The sequence below is a fragment of the Bombina bombina genome, chromosome 3 (assembly GCF_027579735.1).
Source record: "Bombina bombina isolate aBomBom1 chromosome 3, aBomBom1.pri, whole genome shotgun sequence".
NCBI lineage: Eukaryota > Metazoa > Chordata > Amphibia > Anura > Bombinatoridae > Bombina > Bombina bombina.
The window spans coordinates 603331822-603354113 of NC_069501.1; the positions used below are offsets into that span (position 1 = coordinate 603331822).

Genomic DNA, 22292 nt, shown 5'->3' on the forward strand with positions numbered 1-22292 from the left:
CTCCAAGGCACCGCCAATGCATCTGTTAGCTCTGCCTGAGGATCCCTGTACCTCGACCCCTATCTGGGTAGCTTGGTATTGAGACGTTAAAAGATCTTCCTCTGCAAATCTTACAAACACTCGGGATGGAGAGAACATTCTCCCGGATGAAAGGATTGTCTGCTGAGGAAATTCGCTTCCCAGTTGTCCACATCCGGAATATGGATCTCTGACAGCTTACAAATGACGGGTCTCCCCCCACACCAGAATACGAGATATTTTTCCCTCAAAACTAGGGAGCTTCTCGTTCCCCCCTGATGGTTGATGTAAGCCACCGAGGAATATATTGTTTGATTGGAATCTGATTAACTGGGACAAATCCAGCAGAGGCCAAGGCTTCAGAGCATTGTATATTGCCTGAAGATCTAAGCAAGATCAGGAGCTTTACCTCCTGAGACTAGATGACCTGTGCCTTCCTGGCCACCCCAAATGGCTCCCCATCCTGACAGACTCGCAACCGTAGTCACAATCACTCAAGGATGGTCTTGAGAAGGACGTCCCTCAAGACAAGTAATCCGGACAAAACCACCAATAGAGCGAATCTCCCGACTGGTTGTCCAGAGAAATCTGTTGAGACAGATCTGAATGATCGCTGTTCCACTAGTTCAGCATGCTCAGTTGCAACAGTCTGAGGTGAAATCTCACAAAGGAAAGATGTCCAAGTTGTACACCATGAGACCAATCACCTCCATACACCGAGCCACAGATGGCCTTAAGGAGATCTAGAGGGCAAGACATGTGAAGCTAGCTTGCAACTCTCCGGTTCTGTAGAAATATTCTCATGTCTATGGAGACTATTATAGTTACCCAAGAAATCTACCCTGGTACTTAATACAAGAGAACTCTCACTAGATTATCTGCCATCCATGGGATTGAAGAAGACAGAGGAAATATTCTGATGGTTCACTCTTTGAAAAATTTCTTTAGCTAGACCAAACGGAAGGGCTAAAAACGGAAGTGCTGGTCCAGGAATGGCAAACCTTAGGAACTGGAAGTGGTCCTTAAGGATTGGTAAAAGATGGGAGCATCCTTCAGATCTATTGTGGTCATGAACTACCCCTCTCAAGACGAGGGGGAAGAATGGACCTCATTGTCTCCATCTTAAACGAAGGGACATTTAACAACCTGCTTAAGCACTTTAGGTTCCAGAATCGGACAGAAAGTTCCCTCCTTCTTAGGACCACGAAAAGGTTTGAATATTATCCCAAACCTCTCACTGCGATAGGCACCGGGACAATAACTCCTAGAGGACAGATCCCGTACACACCCCAGAAAGGCTTCCCTCATTTCTGGTAAGGAAAGACAGGAGGAATCTGGACTACTTAAAACTCCAGTCCCATCTCGAAGAGTACTACCCTCCATAAGAGACTACTCAGAAATCTTCTGATACTTCTCTGCCAACCTCCTGTGACGAAAAGCAAAGAATGACTGAGGTTCTGAGGAAGTGGGGGAGGTAATTAAGCCTTTGGCTGGGGTGTCTTTTGCCTCCTCCTGGTGGAGGAATGCAGCTGTAGACTCCTTTACATATTAAGATGGAAATGCCTCTCCAGAAAGGCAAACCTCAGATACTTGTGATGGTCCCTGTATATGGGAACATGAAGGTAAGCATCCTTTAGGATCTATGGTCGTCATGAACTGACCCTCTTGCACAGAAGGAAGAATGGAACGAATAGTCTCCATTTTAAAAGACGGTACTCTGAGAAATTTGTTTAAACACTTTAGTCTAGAATAGGTCTAAAAGCTCCCTCTTTTTTGAACAAACAGATTGGAATAGAACCCCAGAACTTGTTCTTGAACTGGAACAGGTACAATTACTCCCAGGGAGGGATAGATCTTGAACACATTTCAAGAACGCCCCTCTCTTTGTCTGGTCTGGCAGATAATCTTGAGAGGTGGAACCTGGCCCCTGGGAGGAAAAGTCTTGAATTCAAATTTGTAATCCTGTGATCTATGTCCACAGCCCAAGGATCTGGGAGGATCTTGTATCCAAGCTTGAGAAAACGGAGAAAGTTTGCCCTCCACTAGATCCAATCCCGGATCGGGGGCAAACCCTTCATGCAGATTTAGAGTCAGCTGCTGGCTTCTTGGATTGCTTCCCCTTGTGCCAAGACTGATTGGGCTTCCAAGAGGGCATGGATTGATCCTGCTTGGTAGACGTAGGGGGAAGACTTACCTTTGAAGTTACGAAAGGAACGAAAATTACTCTGACAACCTTTCGTTCTAATCTTCTTATCTTGAGGAAGTAAAGACCGTTTTCCACCCGTAATATCGGAGATAATTTCTGCTAGCCCCGGATCAAACAATGTCCTATCCCTTATAAGAAAGAGCCAAAAGTTTGACCTTAGAGGAGACATCTGCTGACCAAGATTTCAGCCACAAGGCTTTACGGCCTAATACGGCAAAACTAGATGACTTAGCACTCAGTCTAATCACCTGCAAAATAGCATCTGAAATAAAAGAATTAGCTAGTTTAAGAGCTAAATTCTGTCTTGAATCTCATCTATGGAGTCTCTACCGGAAAGAGAGTCAGACAATGCATCAAACCAGTAAGATGCAGGACTAGTCACTGTGGCAACACATACTGCAGGTTGCCATAAAAGACCTAGATGAACGTAAATCTCTTTTAATAAAACATATTCTTGTCCATGGGGTCCTTAAAAGAGCAGATATCCTCAATGGGGAATAGTTATCCTCTTGGCCAGAGTAGAAATAGCCCCTTCTACTTTAGGAACCGTGTGCCATGACTCCGCAATAGTCAGCGACTGGAAACATTTTTTTAAAAATAGGAGACAGGGGAAAAGGATACCCCCGGTCTCTCCCATCCCTGAGAAATAAATTTATGTAGTCCAGTCAGGGACCGGGGAATACCTCCTTAGTAGAAGCCACTTCAAAGTAATTATTAAGCTTACTAGACTTCTTAGGGTTGACCACAACAGGAGTGTCTCAGTCGTCCAAAGTAGCTAAAACCTCCTTTAACATAAAAACGAAGGTGTTCAAGCTTAAATTGGAAGGAACTGCCGTCCCTTTCAGATGAAGGAAATACACTGTCAGAGTCAGAAATGTCACCCTCTGAAAGTTCTGAATCATCTTCCTCATTAGATTTAAGAGGAAGAGACATTTCAGAATTACAGGAATCAGAAACCCTGCTATCTGAGTTCCTTTTCCTTTTACGCATCACCTGTAATCTAGGAAAAGCCGCTAACGCTGCAGATACTGCTGAAGATACTTGCGCTGCAATTTCTGCTTTTAAATATGCTCCACTTGGAGCTACAGAGGAGCCCGCAGGGCATAGCATGTGACGCTATAGAGGCTTGAGGACGTTACAGGAGAAGGCTGTGGAATAATCAGAACAAGCATCATCCTGAGAGACATTAGGCTCAGCAAATTAAATTTATCTTTACATTGCATGGTCTTTTTAACACATGATGAACAGAACTGCATAGGAGAAGCAATCTGTTTTTCTGTACACAGAAGACAGGAGATTAACTGATCATGAGCCTGATCTGTATCAGACATGATCGCAACAACACTAATATTGTGAAAAAGTAAAAAGGATTCATTAATATCCCCTATATAAATTCCCTCTGCAGCTAGAGTATTATTTTTATTCCCACAGTAATACAATAACCGTTCACAAATGATATCATAACGAGAATTTCTTTCCTCAGAAAATCCACACACCTCAGTATTAGCTGAGGTGCCTACCTTGCACCAACTCCGGAGACCATATAAAATAAACTGTCTTTATCGTTGTCGGCACCAGACTGATGCAATAAAAAGAAAAGGGTCATGTGATCGCTTCATAAACTAAACTACGCCACAGAGAGGCGCGAAAAAACGTCACAGACAACTGCTTCCTAGTTGCTACTAAAACGAAACGCTGCTAGAAGCTTAAATTAACGCGTAGGAGAAAACAAAAGTAAAATCTTCCCACCTGGAAGAAAAAAGGAAACTTACCTGCCAACTCTGCTGCCAGCTTATAAGGTATGCAAGGACATAGTTCCTCACAGAGACCTGTAAGAAAGAAAAGACAGAGTCATCTACTCTGATTTTCTATAATAGGGCAGCAAAATGATAGGAAAACTCTGTAATGCCCATACAAGACTGTCAAAAGTGTACTAAAGTGTATGTTTTCTTAATTAGGAATGTGTTGCTACTGTAAAATTCCAAATACAGGTGGCCCTGGGTTTACGCCGGTTTCAATTTGCGCCATTTCAGAATAACCTTTTTTTCCAGTCATGTGACGGCTATTGAAAAGCTATGGAAAACAAAGTGCACTAATTAAAATAGTCAGGTAGGTGGAGCTATCCACTTGTTTTGCAGCAAAGTTATGCAACTTAACAGCCTGAAATTGATCTGTGTACACAGAGCAGACATTAGCTATTGAGCAACAAGTTTTAGCAGCCACTTCCCTATTATCTTCCCTGTCCAGCAGCTTGAGGGTGAGGGTGCCTAACTGCTTATTAATCACTGCAGATTGAAAATGCATAGAATAGGTGCTGACCCAATATTATCTACATGCTAACAATGCAGGAAACTGATTGCAGAAAAATGTAAGTAAAAAACAAAATTTATGCTTACCTGATAAATTTATTTCTCTTGTGGTGTATCCAATCCACGGGTTCATCCATTACTTGTGGGATATTCTCCTTCCCAACAGGAAGCTGCAAGAGGACAACCACAGCAGAGCTGTCTATATAGCTCCTCCCCTAACTGCCACCCCCAGTCATTCGACCAAAAACAAGCAAGAAAAAAGGAGAAACTATAGGGTGCAGTGGTGACTGTAGTTTAAAAAATAAAAAAACACCTGCCTTAAAATGAAAGGGCGAGCCGTGGACTGGATACACCACAAGAGAAATAAATTTATCAGGTAAGCATAAATTTTGTTTTCTCTTGTAAAGGTGTATCCAGTCCACGGGTTCATCCATTACTTGTGGGATACCAATACCAAAAGCTTAGGACACGGATGAAGGGAGGGACAAGGCAGGCACTTTAAACGGAAGGCACCACTGCCTGTAAGACCTTTCTCCCAAAAAATAGCCTCTGAGGAAGCAAAAGTATCAAATTTGTAAAATTTAGAAAAAGTATGAAGCGAAGACCAAGTCGCCGCCTTACAAAATCCTGTTCAACAGAGGGCCTCTTTTTTTTTTTTATAATATCTTTATTATGTTTCCAGCAAATAAAGAAAAATAATACAGTAACAACTGAAGGGTTAATAGTACTTGCATCAGAGGCCTCATTTTTAAAGCCCATGTGGAAGCCCACCGCTCTAGTGGAATGAGCTGTAATTCTTTCAGGAGGCTGCTGGCGAGCAGTCTCATAAGCTAAGCGGATTAAGCTTCTCAGCCAAAAAGAAAGAGAAGTTGACGAAGCCTTTTGGCCTCTCCTCTGTCCAGAGTAGACAACAAACAAAGCAGATGTTTGACGAAAATCCTTCGTAGCTTGTAAATAAAACTTTAAAGCACGAACCACATCAAGATTGTGTAATAGATGTTCCTTCTTAGAGGAAGGATTAGGACATAATGAAGGAACAACAATCTCCTGATTGATATTCTTATTAGATACCACTTTAGGAAGAAACCCAGGTTTGGTACGTAAAACTACCTTATCTGCATGGAAAATCAGATAAGGGGAATCACACTGTAAAGCAGATAACTCCGAAACTCTTCGAGCCGAGGAGATAGCTACTAAAAACAGAACTTTTCAAGATAAAAGTTTAATATCTATGGAATGCAAAGGTTCAAACGGAACCCCTTGAAGAATTTTAAGAACTAAATTTAAACTCCATGGCGGAGCAACAGATTTAAACACAGGCTTGATTCTAACCAAAGCCTGACAAAACGCCTGAACGTCTGGAACCTCAGCCAGACGTTTGTGCAAAAGAATAGACAGAGCAGAAATCTGGTCCCTTTAAGGATCTAGCTGACAATCCCTTCTCCAATCCCTCTTGGAGAAAGGATAATATCCTAGGAATCCTGACTTTACTCCATGAGTAACCCTTGGATTCACACCAATGAAGATATTTACACCATATCTTATGATAGATTTTCCTGGTGACAGGCTTTCAAGCTTGAATTAAGGTATCAATGAACCGACTCGGAAAAAACACGCTTTGATAGAATCAAGTGTTCAATCTCCAAGCATTCAGACGCAGAGAAATTAGATTTGGATGTTTGAAGGGACCTTGAATTAGAAGGTCCTGCCTTAGCGGCAGAGTCCATGGTGGAAAGGATGACATTTCCACCAGATCTGCATACCAAGTCCTGCGTGGCTACGCAGGAGCTATCAAAATCACTGAAGCTCTCTCCTGCTTGATCTTGGCAATCAGACGAGGAAGCAGAGGAAACGGTGGAAACACATAAGCCAGGCTGAAGGACCAGGGCGCTGCTAGAGCATCTATCAGCGCTGCCCTGGGATCCCTGGACCCTTGGCGTTCTGACGAGACGCCATGAGATCCAGTTCTGGTTTGCCCCAAAGTTGAATCAACTGGGCAAATACCTCCAGATGGAGTTCCCACCTCCCCCGGATGAAAAGTCTGCTGAGTTAGAAAATCCGACTCCCAGTTCTCTACTCCTGGGATATGGATAGCTGAGAGATGGCAAGAGTGAACCTCTGCCCATAGAATTATCTTTGAAAACCTCCAACATTGCCAGGGGGCTTCTTGTTCCCCCCTGATGGTTGATATAGGCTACAGTCGTGATGTTGTCCGGCTGAAAACTGATGACCTGACCACAGCTAGCTGAGGCCAAGCCTGAAGAGCATTGTGAGAATTGAAATCTCCCCTTTGGAGATGAAGCTTTGAAATCCAGAAGATATCCCTGGGGAAAACAATCTCCAGAGCCCAGGGATCCTGGACGTCTCTTGCCCAAGCCTTGGCGAAGAGAGAAAGTCTGCCCCCCACTAGATCCGGTCCCGGATCGGGGGCTACTCCTTCATGCTGTCTTAGAGGCAGCAGCAGGTTTTTGGCTTGCTTCCCCTTGTTCCAAGCCTGGTTAGGTCTCCAGACTGGCTTGGACTGGGCAAATTTCCCTCTTGTTTTGCAGTAGAGGAAGTTGAAGCTGCGCCACTCTTGAAGTTTCGAAAGGAACGAAAATTTAGTCTGTTTGGTCCTTAATTTGTTGGACCTATCCTGGGGAAGGGCGTGGCCTTTTCCTCCAGTAATATCAGAAATGATCTTCTTCAGTCCAGGCCCGAATAGGTCTGCCCTTTGAAGGGGATGTTGAGAAGTTTAGACTTTGAAGTAACATCAGCTGACCAGGATTTAAGCCATAGTGCCCTACGCGCCTGAATGGCAAAACCTGAATTCTTAGCCGTTAGCTTGGTTAAATGAAAAACGGCATCAGAAATAAATGAATTGGCCAACTTAAGAGCTTTAAGCCTGTCTAGGATATCATCCAACGGGGTCTCTACCTGTAAAGCCTCCTCAAGAGACTCGAACCAGAAAGCCGCTGCAGCAGTGACTGGGGCAATGCATGCAAGAGGCTGGAGAATAAAACCTTGTTATATAAAGATTTTCTTAAGGAAAGCCTCTAATTTTTTATCCATTGGATCTAGGAAAGCACAACTGTCCTCGACAGGGATAGTTGTACGCTTAGCTAGGGTAGAGACTGCTCCCTCCACCAGGGGGACCGTCTGCCACGAGTCCTGTGTTGCGGCATCTATAGGAAACATCTTTTTAAAAGCAGGAGGGGGAGAGAACGGTACACCTGGTCTATCCCATTCCTTAGTAATAATTTCTGAAAACCTCTTAGGGATTGGAAAAAACGTCAGTGTAAACAGGCACTGCAAAGTATTTGTCCATTTTACACAATTCTCTCTGGGACTACAATGGTGTCACAGTCATTCAGAGTCGCTAAAACCTCCCTGAGCAACAAGCGGAGGTGTTCAAGCTTAAATTTAAACGCTGTCATTTCAGAGTCAGACTGAAGTAACGCCCTCCCTGAATCAGAAATGTCACCCACAGATAGAAGCTCTCCTGCTCCGGCTTCTGCACATTGTGAGGGTATATCAGACATAGCTACTAAAGCGTCAGAAAGCTCTGTATTTGTTCTAGCCCAAGAGCTGTCTCGCTTTCCTTGTAACCCTGGCAGTTTGGACAATACCTCTGTGAGGGTATGATTCATAACTGCCGCCATGTCTTGTAAGGTAAACGCATTGGACGCGCTAGATGTACTTGGCGTCACTTGAGCGGGAGTTATAGGTTCTGACACATGGGGAGAGCTAGATGGCATAACCTCCCTTTTGTCAGTATGAGAAACCTCTGGTGATAAATCTTTAAAGCCATAATATGGTCTTTATAACTTATAGAAAGGTCAGTGCATTTGGTACACGTTCTAAGAGGGGGTTCCACAATGGCTTCTAACAATGGCTTCTAAACATAATGAACAAGGAGTTTCCTCTATGTCAGACATGTTTAACAGACTAGTAATGAGACCAGCAAGCTTGGAAAACACTTTAATAAATGTGAAAAAGCAATTATACAAAAACTGTACTGTGCCTTTAAGAGGAAAAAAAACCCCCACATAAAATGCAAAACAGTGTTAAAAAGTAGTAAACTCTATGAATTTTTACAGTGTGTATAAGGGACTAAAGCAGCATTGCACCCACTTGCAAATGGATGATTAACCCCTTATGCCCAAAAACGGATTAGAAAAACGTTTAAAGACCGTTAACAAACAGTCAAACACACTGCCACAGCTCTGCTGTGGCTCCTACCTGCCCTTAAACACGATTTTTGTAGGGAAAAAAACCCTCTATAGTGGTCCTAGATGCCAGAGGACTCCTTTAGGGAAGCTGGATGTCTCAGTCTGAAAATCAACTGCGCATTTAGAGCGCAAAAATAGGCCCCTCCCACCATGCACTCAATGTCAGAGGGCCTTAAAAAAGTACTCCTAGGAGTAATCTAATTAGCCATGTGGAAAACTAGGCCCCAAATAAAGATTTATCACCCTCAGCGAAAAAACGTTTTTTCTATAAACCATGCAAACGTTTTTTACACTAAGTAATATGAGTATTAACATGAATATTACCCTTTTTTGCAAGCATGATCCCAGTCGTTAAATCACTGTATCAGGCTTACCTCAAATATACCAGGCACTGTCAGCATTTTCTAGACCTTATCTCTCTAGAAAAAAATATACTGAACATACCTCAAAGCAGGTAATCTGCAGACTGTCCCCCCAACTGAAGTTTTCTTTCCATACTCTTCAGTTATGTGTGAGAACAGCAATGGACCTTAGTTACAAACCGCTAAGATCATCAAACCTCCAGGCAAAATTCTTCTTCCAATTTCTGCCTGAGAGTTAAACAGTACAACGCTGGTACCGTTTAAAAATAACAAACTCTTGATTGAAGGTAAAAACTACAATAAGTCACCACATATCTCTTGATACTTCCTTTCTTGTCGAGAGCTGCAAGAGAATGACTGGGGGTGGCAGTTAGGGGAGGAGCTATATAGACAGCTCTGCTGTGGGTGTCCTCTTGCAGCTTCCTGTTGGGAAGGAGAATATCCCACAAGTAATGGATGAACCCGTGGACTGGATACACCTTTATAAGAGAAAAACGTTTTTGTTCATTAAACTTAGTTTGATGATGATGCAGTCTGTTGTGTGATTATTTAAATAGGTGCTGTTAGCAAATGTTTTTGTTCATTAAACTTAGTTTGATGCCGATACAATCTATATTATTAGGTTTATAATACTGTTTAGCATTTAAAGTCTTCATTTCAAAGCTTTAAAAATAATGTATTAGGTGTTACTTATGACAATTTTGAGAGGGGCCTGGAACCTAACCCCCTCACTTCCCATTGACTTACATTATAAACTGGGTTTCAATTTACAACTGTTTCGATTTACAACGATTCCTCCTGGAACCTAACCAGTTGCCTTTAGACAATAAAATTACACAAAAGCATGAATGCTCTTTGGATTTTAAATAAAGTTTATTTCAGACCAATGTTTTAATACTGTTTTTAATAGTGTAACAAGTGTTTTTTTGTTGTTTTTTACAAATCATATTAGTTTTAACAGTTAAACGCATTCCATTTTTTCTTCTTTAATTCTGTCTGTGCACACATAAGTAAAAATGAATAAACACTAGCATATTTCTGTAATTCTGTCATTGAAAGTCAATTATAAATTAGAATTAAGCCAGGCATTTAAGTGCATTTAAATTTCAATTTCAAAAGGAGAAAGCAGAATTAAACATATGAAAACGATGTATTAATGAAAGTTACACGTGGTAATCCTATTGATAATACACATATCAGATCTAAATGACTTCCTGCTTCTTAAAAGATTTTCTTAACCATTGAAAGAAGTTAACCAATAAACAGTAAGTATGATGGGTAAAGCAAACTGGCAGCAAAATACAATTAAAACTTCTGAAAAAAAAACCATTTTAATGTTTTGGTTTATTTTGGTTTCTCCTTAATGATGATAAAGTGATGATAAAGTGATCAAAGAAAGCTGCTTAAAACTTTCAAGAACATTCATAAGCCAGGATATTGTAAACAATCAAATTCTAAATGTGAAACCCTAAATAAAACAATTTTAAATAAATAAATAAATTGGCTGGTACTAAATATAATGCACAATTAGACATTCTGGCCACCCCAACTGTGGTAAAAGCAGAACATTTCTTTAAACCACAATGCACTAAATATGGAGAATTTATTGTTTAAAAAAATCTGTAACAATACACAATAAACGTTATGCGTTTTACTAAACAATATAATAATTAAAAAAAAAACAAAGAAAAACAAACCCAAAACATGTCAACAGCACAAACGTGTAAATACTACTTTCTTGGTATCAGAGCTACAAATGGATTATTTGATAAGCTTTTTTAACGTTTTAATTTTGTGTTTCCACCTTGAAAACTAGCAGTACAGTTGAACATAAGAATTATTGCAGTGTTTCATTTCTGTATATAAATTCTGCACTCAACCTAGAACAAAAAAACTGTAACATGTTCCATTTTAGCTTTAAACAATTATATACTAAAAGGGTTCACAACATTTAGAAGCTAGAAGGAAAAAACAAAAAAATAACCATAAAAAAAAAAGTCTGCTCCAGCTGTATATGTGGCACTTTCCAATGCTCATCTTTTTTTGCAGAAAAAAACTGAAGCAGCCTCAGACTAGTCAAGATAACATGCACATTGATGCAATGCACTATACAAAATAAATTGCTGTAAGAATCCTTTTTGTTCCAAGTCTGGACCCATAATTATTGTGTCCACTGTGAGCATTTATATATAAAGACTACCTTTGACAAGTGCAGCAATTTTACTTGACAGTGTCATTAAATGAATGTACGCTAAATTTTGACATTTGCTTGCTTTGATAAAAAGGAAGTACAAATTCTAAAGTGTAACTTAAAAAAAACAAGAATAATATTACAAAGCAACTTACAATGGTTCAAAATAAGAATCTTAAATCTGCACCACAAACGTCTTTGCTACACACACAAAAATCCGACTTCTAAAACCTAATAGATCACTCACAACAAATATCTAAATAGATAACCTACAAAGTAGAGAGATCTGTGCAATCCCACTAGCTTAAAGGGACATAATACTTATATGCTAAATCACTTGAAACTGATGCAGTATAACTGTAAAAAGCTGACAGGAAAATATCACCTGAGCATCTCTATGTAAAAAAGAAAGATATTTTACCTCACAATCTCCTCAGCTCAGCAGAGTAAGTTCTGTGTAAAAAGTTATACTCTGTTACTGTCCAGCTGCAGGTAAAAAAAAATTATGAAGAAATGAACAGCAGCCAATCAGCATCAGCAGTGCTGAGGTCATGAACTCTTTTACTGTGATCTCATGAGATTTGACTTAACTCTCATGAGATTTAATTGTAAACTTCCTTTAAACTGAATAGGGAAATAACATGAGAGTGCACGCGACTCATCCCTTTGGCTGTCCCGGGACATACTGATATGATGCTTAGAAATCATTTACAATGGGATGTGGCTACTGAGGAACTTTTGAGGTAAAATTTCTTTCTTTTTTACATAGAGATGTTCAGGTGATATTTATTTTCTAGTCAGCTTTTTACAGCTATACTGCATCACTTTCAAGTGTTTAAACATTTGGGTATTATGGCCCATTAATGGTAATTAAAACCTATTAACTTTATGTAAATATAAAACAGAAATAAATATATTGTGTAAACCAAGGGTGTAAAATCACAGTTCAATCTCAAATCATATGGTATTATTTTTTTAGGTTGTGCGTCTCTGAAACAAAAAAGATTTTTCTGTTAGCTACCAAACACCATATTAATAAACCCATAGGAAATTAACCATATGCGTGCATGGGTGCTTTTGAAATTTTCATCAGTTTTTAGAAAAATGTTGCATTCATTACCCATAATATGCTACAATATGATAATTTGTTTTTTTTTTAAAAAAGGTATATGTACCTAGACAGTGCACCAAACATTTTTTTCATATTTTTTTTTCTTCTTCATTTTGAGGTATTTTTATAACAAAATATTTGACCTTTAATGATTTCTATTGCATGAACAAAATTATTTTATAAAAGTCATTAATTGTTCTTTTTAATATCTTGTGGATCATGAAGTGCAAACTTTTGCCTTAAAACTTCTGATATAAGATTGATTGGATCTTCTTCCTTGAGCAAATTCTGGCTCCTGTTTGACCTAAGAAAATAAAATGCACATATTTAATCATAAAAGTAACAGAATCAGTTAATTAAAACATAACAGAAAAGAAGCAGTAATCATATATACATAGTGGTCAGTTTATCAAGCTCCATAACCTGTCCACCTGCTCTGAGGCGACGGACAGAAATCAACCCGATTGAATACGATCGGGTTGATTGACACCCCTTGCTAGCGGCCGATTGGCCGTGAATCTGCAGGGGCGGCATTGCACCAGCAGTTCACAAGAACTGCTGGTGCAATGATAAATGCTGACAGCATACGCTGTTGGCATTTATCGATGTGCAGCGGACATGATACGCTACATTGTATCACGTCTGCTCACACATTCATAAATTGACCCCATAGTGTGTATAAACTTGTATGGAGACCCAGTCACTTATAGTGGGATTGGCTGGGGGCCACATTACATTATCCCCACACTTCTGTTATAGATAATATCTCAAAATAAAATTGTTTTATATTGACATTTTGATTTAAAAAAATAAATTTATGTTCATCTGATAAATTACTTTATTTCATGATGGTGAGAGTACACAAGTCATCACTTGTGGGACATTCCTTTCCTGATCACTAAGAGGAGGCAAAGAGGCACCCCAACACACCATAGCTTTAAATTCCTCCCACTTCTAATGATCATAAGTCATACATCCAAGTAGATGAAAGAATGAAAAGCAGGGAAGATAAAGCAGGGCAAAGAAGTGCAAAGAAAGAATTTACTTTATCAGGCAAGCATAAATTATTATTTTTTTCATTAGATGGTGAGAGTCCCCAAGTCATCATGTGGGGAATTAATACCCAAGAAGTTAAGTCCACAAGACCTCCGTGAAATGGCAGAAGCATACACATCAAAGTGATAAAACTTTGAAAAGTGTGCAAAGAGGACTAATCAGCTGCCTTGCAAATCTGATCAACAGAAGTCTCATTATAAAAAAGCTCAAAAAGTGGCAACTGCTCTAGTAGAATGAGCAGTAATGTTCTCGGGGGAGTTTTCCCAGTGACCAAGTAAGCTTAGCAAATTAAAGCTGATAAAAGTAAATGACATAGCTTTGTGTACTTCACCAATCCCAGAAAAATTACCAACAATGGAAGTCTGAAATATTTTAAGTTTGAACACAATATTTGAGAGCTCTCACGTCCTAATTGTGGAGAAAGGAGCTGGACAAAAAGAAGGAACACCCAATTTCCCAATTGAGTATTTGTAGAGAGCTTAGGAAGAAAAGAATAGCTAATGCGAAGAAAAGCCTGATGAAAAAAAAAAATCAGAAAAAGGAGATTTTAACCGAAGAAATAGCTAAAAGAAATAGAACCATCCAGGATAAAAGCTGAATGTCTAAACCATGCATGATAAATATGTCTGGTAACATTAAGAGTTCAATCGCCATGTCGTCAGCTTCAGAGTTTTGAGATCTTGTTAAAATAAAAGGCCTTGACAGAGAAGACTCGCTTCTTAGAGGAAGTCTCCAAGACAGGCATGAAGAAATCTGAACCAGATTCACAAACCAAATCCTGCAAGGCCACGCCTGAGCATTTAGAATTGCTGAGGATTGTTCCTGCATGATTCTGGCTATCACTCTGGATAGCAAAACAAACTGAGGAAAAATGTATATCGGGTTTTACAACCAGGAAACCACAAAGGCATCTATCAGACTTGTCAGAGGGTCCCAAGACCTGGCAAAACACTGGGGAAGTTTGTGATTCAAATGAGAGCCCATGAGAACTATCTCACAAGTTGGTTCCTGATACAGAGACCATTCCCTTGGGTGACGCCCTTAACATGGATGGATAACTGATTTGTGTCTGAGGTTGGGCCAAATTTGAAGAGCTCTGAAGATTGCAGATCCAGAATATATATTGGTAACTTCACCTCCTGGGGGGGACCCACAGGCTGCACCCCAAACTAACAGGCTGGCATCTGTGGAGATTTACTATCCACACTGCCTGAAGCTTGGAATGGGGAGGTCTGCCATTAAGTTAAGGATACCGTCTTGTCCTGTAATCTAATAATCCTCTGAGATAGATCCCCATTCCATTGATGCCACATCTGCAACTGTTGGGCATGAGGATGAAATCTGGCAAATGGAAAAGCATCTGAGGCAGCCACCATGAGACCCACAACCTACATCCACTGAGCAAAGTTTTAAGGGAGAGTATTCAGCAGCAGAAGGGCACAGCCCTGTTGCAGCTTCAGTCTGCACAGGTCTGTCAGAGACAAATGCATGGTTACGGAATTGGTTATAAACCCCACTAGAGACACACTGGTCTGAGGAGGTAAGGAGCTTTTCGGGAAAATTTATTTTCCAACCATGACTTTCTGAAGAACCATCTGAGTGTAAGACAGAATGTCACCCAAGTAAGGAACTACAGAAATTCCTTGAGCTCGAACTACAGACAACCAAGCACTTTTTGTTAACACTCTGAGAGCTGTAGCTAGACAGAAAGGGGGGGGGGGGGGCACAAACTGATAATGCTTGTCTAGAAAAGCAAATCAGGTACTTCACATAATCCCTGTGAATAGTGATATGCAAATAAGCATCTTTTAGTATATGGTACTCCTGGACTAAAGGAAGTTAAGTGTGAATTGTCTCCATTTTGAAAGTAGGATCTTTCAGGAATTTTTTCAATATTGTGAGATACAAAACAGGCTGAGAAGTACCCTCTTTCTTTGGTATTATAAAGAGATTTGAATAAAACCCCTGGTTTAATTCTGAAGTTGAACTGGAGTAATCACTCACGTTAATTCCAGATCTCTCACACAAGACAAGAAAGCATGGGCCTTTAAAGGATCTCGAGGCATTTGAGTCAATGAGGAGACCTGTGTTACACCTTGGATTCAAACCGGTGTATCCTGGCGTTGCTGTACTATGGATTAAGCTGGTGAGCCATTTAGGTCTTTCACTGAAAGCTTGTGTGTTGCTAATCTTACCTTCTTTTTTTCGTTACTCTCTGGACTTTGTTTCTGCCTTTCGGACTGCCTTCCGATTCTGCTTTGATACTTTGTTAGTGTGTTGCCAACCTCATCCTGAACTTAAAAGGACATTAATTCTAAATAAATGCTAGATAGAATGATGCATTAAAAGAAAAGATAAGTCTGAGAATAACTTGTAGATGTATTTTTTAAAGTTTCATTAGTTGTTTAAATATTGACAAAACAAGTGTAAACTTTTATCGTCTATAAAGCAATGGGCTGCCATGTTGTGACGTAGGTTTCTTTCTCTGCTGTGGCCAATTAGAGACAGTTATAAATAGGTCACTAGAATGTGCAACCAGGCTGTGTAGAATATTAAAGTGTTCTGCACTTCTATGTTTAACAGCAACTGAAAAGCTCACAATTTAAGTATGAGGCTTAATTGAAGAAATGGCACTTTGCTACAATGTAAAGTAGTGAGTGTACAGCCTGTATAACAGTGTAAATTTGCTGTCCCCTCAAAATAACTCAACACACAGCCATTAATGTCTAAACCGTTGGCAACAAAAGTGAGTAGACCCTTAAGTGGAAATGTCCAAATTGGGCCCAATTAGCCATTTTCCCTCTCTGGTGTCATATGACTTGTTAGTGTTACAAGGTCTCATGTGTGGATGGGGAGCAGGTGTGATAAATTTGGTGTTATCGCTCTCACACTCTCTCATACTGGTCACTGAAAGTTCAACATGGCACCTCATGGCAAAGAACTCTCTGAGGATCTGAAAAAAAGAATTGTTGCTCTACATAAAGATAGCCTAGGCTATAAGAAGATAGCCAAGACCCTGAAACTGGGCTGCAGCACGGTGGACAAGACCATACAGCGGTTTCACAGGACAGGTTCCGCTCAGAACAGGACTCGCCATGGTTAACCAAAAAAGTTGAGTGCACATGCTCAGCGTCACGTGCTTAGGTTGTCTTTGGGAAATAGACGTATGAGTACTGCCAGCATTGCTGCAGAGGTTGAAGGGGTGGGGGGTCAGCTTGTCAGTGCTCAGACCATACGCCGCACACTGCATAAAAACATAATTTATGTAAGAACTTACCTGATAAATTCATTTCTTTCATATTAGCAAGAGTCCATGAGCTAGTGACGTATGGGATATACATTCCTACCAGGAGGGGCAAAGTTTCCCAAACCTTAAAATGCCTATAAATACACCCCTCACCACACCCACAAATCAGTTTAACGAATAGCCAAGAAGTGGGGTGATAAGAAAAAAGTGCAAAGCATAAATATAAGGAATTGGAATAATTGTACTTTATACAAAAAAAATCATAACCATTACAAAAAAGGGTGGGCCTCATGGACTCTTGCTAATATGAAAGAAATGAATTTATCAGGTAAGTTCTTACATAAATTATGTTTTCTTTCATGTAATTAGCAAGAGTCCATGAGCTAGTGACGTATGGGATAATGACTACCCAAGATGTGGATCTTCCACGCAAGAGTCACTAGAGAGGGAGGGGTGTAAAATAAAGACAGCCAATTCCGCTGAAAATAATCCACACCCAAACAAAGTTTAAAACTTATAATGAAAAAAACTGAAATTATAAGCAGAAGAATCAAACTGAAACAGTTGCCTGAAGTACTTTTCTACCAAAAACTGCTTCAGAAGAAGAAAACACATCAAAATGGTAGAATTTAGTAAAAGTATGCAAAGAAGACCAAGTTGCTGCTTTGCAAATCTGATCAACCGAAGCTTCATTCCTAAACGCCCAGGAAGTAGAAACTGACCTAGTAGAATGAGCTGTAATCCTTTGAGGCGGAGTTTTACCCGACTCGACATAAGCATGATGAATTAAAGATTTCAACCAAGATGCCAAAGAAATGGCAGAAGCCTTCTGACCTTTCCTAGAACCGGAAAAGATAAAAAATAGACTAGAAGTCTTTCGGAAATTCTTAGTAGCTTCAACATAATATTTCAAAGCTCTAACTACATCCAAAGAATGCAATGATTTCTCCTTAGAATTCTTAGGATTAGGACATAATGAAGGAATCACAATTTCTCTACTAATGTTGTTAGAATTCACAACCTTAGGTAAAAATTTAAAAGAAGTTCGCAACACCGCCTTATCCTGATGAAAAATCAGAAAAGGAGACTCACAAGAAAGAGCAGATAATTCAGAAACTCTTCTGGCAGAAGAGATGGCCAAAAGGAAAAAAACTTTCCAAGAAAGTAATTAGGTTCAAACGGAGGAGCTTGAAGAGCCCCCAGAACCAAATTCAAACTCCAAGGAGGAGAAATTGACTTAATGACAGGTTTTATATGAACCAAAGCTTGTACAAAACAATGAATATCAGGAAGATTAGCAATTTTTCTGTGAAAAAGAACAGAAAGAGCAGAGATTTGTCCTTTCAAGGAACTTGCAGACAAACCTTTATCCAAACCATCCTGAAGAAACTGTAAAATTCTCGGAATTCTAAAAGAATGCCAGGAAAAATGATGAGAAAGACACCAAGAAATATAAGTCTTCCAGACTCTATAATATATCTCCCTAGATACGGATTTACGAGCCTGTAACATAGTATTAATCACAGAGTCAGAGAAACCTCTTTGACTAAGAATCAAGCGTTCAATCTCCATACCTTTAAATTTAAGGATTTGAGATCCTGATGGAAAAAAAGGACCTTGTGACAGAAGGTCTGGTCTTAACGGAAGAGTCCACGGTTGGCAAGAGGCTATCCAGACAAGATCCGCATACCAAAACCTGTGAGGCCATGCTGGAGCCACCAGCAGAACAAACGAGCATTCCTTCAGAATCTTGGAGATTACTCTTGGAAGAAGAACTAGAGGCGGAAAGATATAGGCAGGATGATACTTCCAAGGAAGTAACAACGCATCCACTGCTTCCGCTAGAGGATCCCTGGATCTGGACAGATACCTGGGTAGTTTCTTGTTTAGATGAGAAGCGATCAGATCTATTTCTGGAAGACCCCACATTTGAACAATCTGAAGAAATACCTCTGGGAGAAGAGACCATTTGCCCGGATGTAACGTTTGGCGACTGAGATAATCCGCTTACCAATTGTCTATACCTGGGATATGAACCGCAGAAACTAGACAGGAGCTGGATTCCACCCATACCAGAATTCGAGATACTTCTTTCATAGCCAGAGGGACTGTGAGTCCCTCCTTGATGATTGATGTATGCCACAGTTGTGACATTGTCTGTCTGAAAACAAATGAACGATTCTCTCTTTAGAAGAGGCCAAGACTGAAGAGCTCTGAAAATTGCACGGAGTTCCAAAATATTGATCGGTAATCTCACCTCCTGAGATTCCCAAACCCCTTGTGCTGTCAGAGACCCCCACACAGCTCCCCAACCTGTAAGACTTGCATCTGTTGAAATTACAGTCCAGGTCGGAAGAACAAAAGAAGCCCCCTGAACTAAACGATGGTGATCTGTCCTCCACGTCCGAGAGTGTCGTACAATCAGTTTTAAAGATATTAATTGAGATATCTTTGTGTAATCCCTGCACCACTGGTTCAGCATACAGAGCTGAAGAGGCCGCATGTGAAAACGAGCAAAGGGGATCGCTTCCGATGCCGCAGTCATAAGACCTAGAATTTCCATGCATAAGGCTACCGAAGGGAAAGATTGTGACTGAAGGTTTCGACAAGCTGATATCAATTTTAGACGTCTCATGTCTATCAAAGATAGAGTCATGGACACTGAATCTATCTGAAAACCTAAAAATGTTACCTGAATCTGAGGAATCAATGAACTTTTTGGTAAATTGATCCTCCAACCATGATGTTGAAGAAACAACACAAGTCGATTCGTATGAGATTCTGCTAAATGTGAAGACTGAGCAAGTACCAAGATATGGTCCAAATAAGGAATACCACAATACCCTGTTCTCTGATTACAGACAGAAGGGCACCGAGAACCTTCGTAAAAATTCTTGGAGCTGTAGCTAGGCCAAACGGCAGAGCCACAAACTGGTAATGCTTGTCTACGAAAGAGAATCTCAGAAACTGATAGTGATCTGGATGAATCGGAATATGCAGATATGCATCCTGTAAATCTATTGTAGACATATAATGCCCTTGTTGAACAAAATGCAGGATAGTCCTTACAGTTACCATTTTGAATGTTGGTATCCTTACATAACGATTCAATATTTTTAGATCCAGAACTGGTCTGAAGGAATTTTCCTTCTTTGGTACAATGAAGAGATTTGAATAAAACCCCAGTCCCTGTTCCAGAACTGGAACTGGCAAAATTACTCCAGTCAACTCTAGATCTGAAACACATTTCAGAAATGCTTGAGCCTTCGCTGGGTTTACTGGGACACAGGAAAGAAAAAATCTCTTTGCAGGAGGCCTTATCTTGAAGCCAATTCTGTACCCTTCTGAAACAATGTTCTGAATCCAAAGATTGTGAACGGAATTGATCCAAATTTCTTTGAAAAAACGTAATCTGCCCCCTACCAGCTGAGCTGGAATGAGGGCCGCACCTTCATGTGGACTTAGGAGCTGGCTTTGATTTTCTAAAAGGCTTGGATTTATTCCAGACTGGAGATGGTTTCCAAACTGATACCGCTCCTGAGGATGAAGGATCAGGTTTTTGTTCCTTGTTGTGACTAAAGGAACGAAAACGATTATTACCCTGGAAAGAAAGGGAAAGCAGAGTAGACTTAGAAGACATATCAGCATTCCAAGTTTTAGGCCATAAAGCTCTTCTAGCTAAACATAGCTAGAGACATATACCTGACATCAACTCTAATGATATCAAAGATGGCATCACAAATAAAATTATTAGCATGTTGAAGAAGAATAAAAATGCTATGAGAATTATGATCTGTTACTTGTTGCGCTAAAGCTTCTAACCAAAAGATGAAGCTGCAGCAACATCCGCTAAAGATATAGCAGGTCTAAGAAGATTACCTGAACACAAGTAAGCTTTTCTTAGAACGGATTCAATTTTCCTATCTAAAGGATCCTTAAAGGAAGTACCATCTGCCGTAGGAATAGTAGTACGCTTAACAAGAGTAGAGACAGCCCCATCAACTTTAGGGATTTTGTCCCAAAACTCTAATCTGTCAGATGGCACAGGATATAATTGCTTAAAACGTTTAGAAGGAGTAAATGAATTATCCAAATTATTCCATTCCCTGGAAATTACTTCAGAAATAGCACTAGTGACAGGAAAAACTTCTGGAATAACTACAGGAGATTTAAAAACCTTATCTAAACGTTTAGATTTAGTATCAAGAGGACCAGAATCCTCAATTTCTAATGCAATTAGGACTTCTTTAAGTAAAGAACGAATAAATTCCATTTTAAATAAATATGAAGATTTATCAGCATCAACCTCTGAGACAGAATCCTCTGAACCAGAAGAACCATTATCAGAATCAGAATGATGATGTTCATTTAAAAATTCATCTGAAAAATGAGAAGTTTTAAAAGACTTTTTACGTTTACTAGAAGGAGGAATAACAGACATAGCCTTCTTAATGGATTTAGAAACAAAATCTCTTATGTTATCAGGAACACTCGGAGTATTAGATGTTGACAGAACAGCAACAGGTAATGTAACAGTACTAAAGGAAATATTATCTGCATTAACAGTTTGTCATGACAAAACAGTACAAACAACAGCTGGAGGAACAGATACCATAAGTTTACAGCAGATACACTTAGCTTTGGTAGCTCCAGCCCCAGGCAGCGATTTTCCAGAAGTATCTTCTGACTCAGTTTCAACGTGGGACATCTTGCAATATATTATAGAAAAAACAACATATAAAGCAAAATTGATCAAATTCCTTAAATGACAGATTCAGGAATGGGAAAAAAATGCCAGTGAACAAGCTTCTAGCAACCAGAAGCAATAAAAAATGAGACTTAAATAATGTGGAGACAATAGTGACGCCCATATTTTTTTAGCGCCAAAAATGACTCCCACATTATTTGGCGCCTAAATGCTTTTGGCGCCAAAAATGACGACACATCCGGAACGCCGACACTTTTGGCACAAAAGAACGTCAAAAATGACGCAACTTCCGGCGACACGTATGACGCCGGAAACAGAAAAAAAAAATTTTGCGCCAAAAAAGTCCGCGCCAAGAATGACGCAATAAAATGAAGCATTTTCAGCCCCCGCGAGCCTAACAGCCCACAGGGAAAAAGTCAAATTTTTAAGGTAAGAAAAAAATTGATTTATTCATATGCATTATCCCAAATATGAAACTGACTGTCTGAAATAAGGAATTTTGAACATCCTGAGTCAAGGCAAATAAATGTTTGAATACATATATTTAGAACTTTATAAAAAAGTGCCCAACCATAGCTTAGGAGTGTCACAGAAAATAAGATTTACTTACCCCAGGACACTCATCTACATGTTGTAGAAAGCCAAACCAGTACTGAAACGAAAATCAGCAGAGGTAATGGTATATAAATAAGAGTATATCGTCGATCTGAAAAGGGAGGTAAGAGATGAATCTCTACGACCGATAACAGAGAACCTATGAAATAGACCCCGTAGAAGGAGATCATTGAATTCAAATAGGCAATACTCTCCTCACATCCCTCTGACATTCACTGCACGCTGAGAGGAAAACCGGGCTCCAACCTGCTGCGGAGC

The 22292-nt window shown here is 39.9% G+C and overlaps 1 protein-coding gene across 1 annotated transcript in view; it reads right to left on the bottom strand.

Moving 5' to 3' along the window:
- Positions 1-9960: 9960 nt before the first annotated feature.
- MTFR1L (mitochondrial fission regulator 1 like) overlaps positions 9961-22292 on the bottom strand; it is an 80512-nt gene continuing 68180 nt past the window's right edge. Inside the window, exon 6 of the mRNA XM_053707206.1 lies at positions 9961-12712. Coding sequence (XP_053563181.1) covers positions 12598-12712 — 115 coding nt within the window. The 3' untranslated portion in view covers positions 9961-12597. The remainder of the gene's footprint in view (positions 12713-22292) is intronic.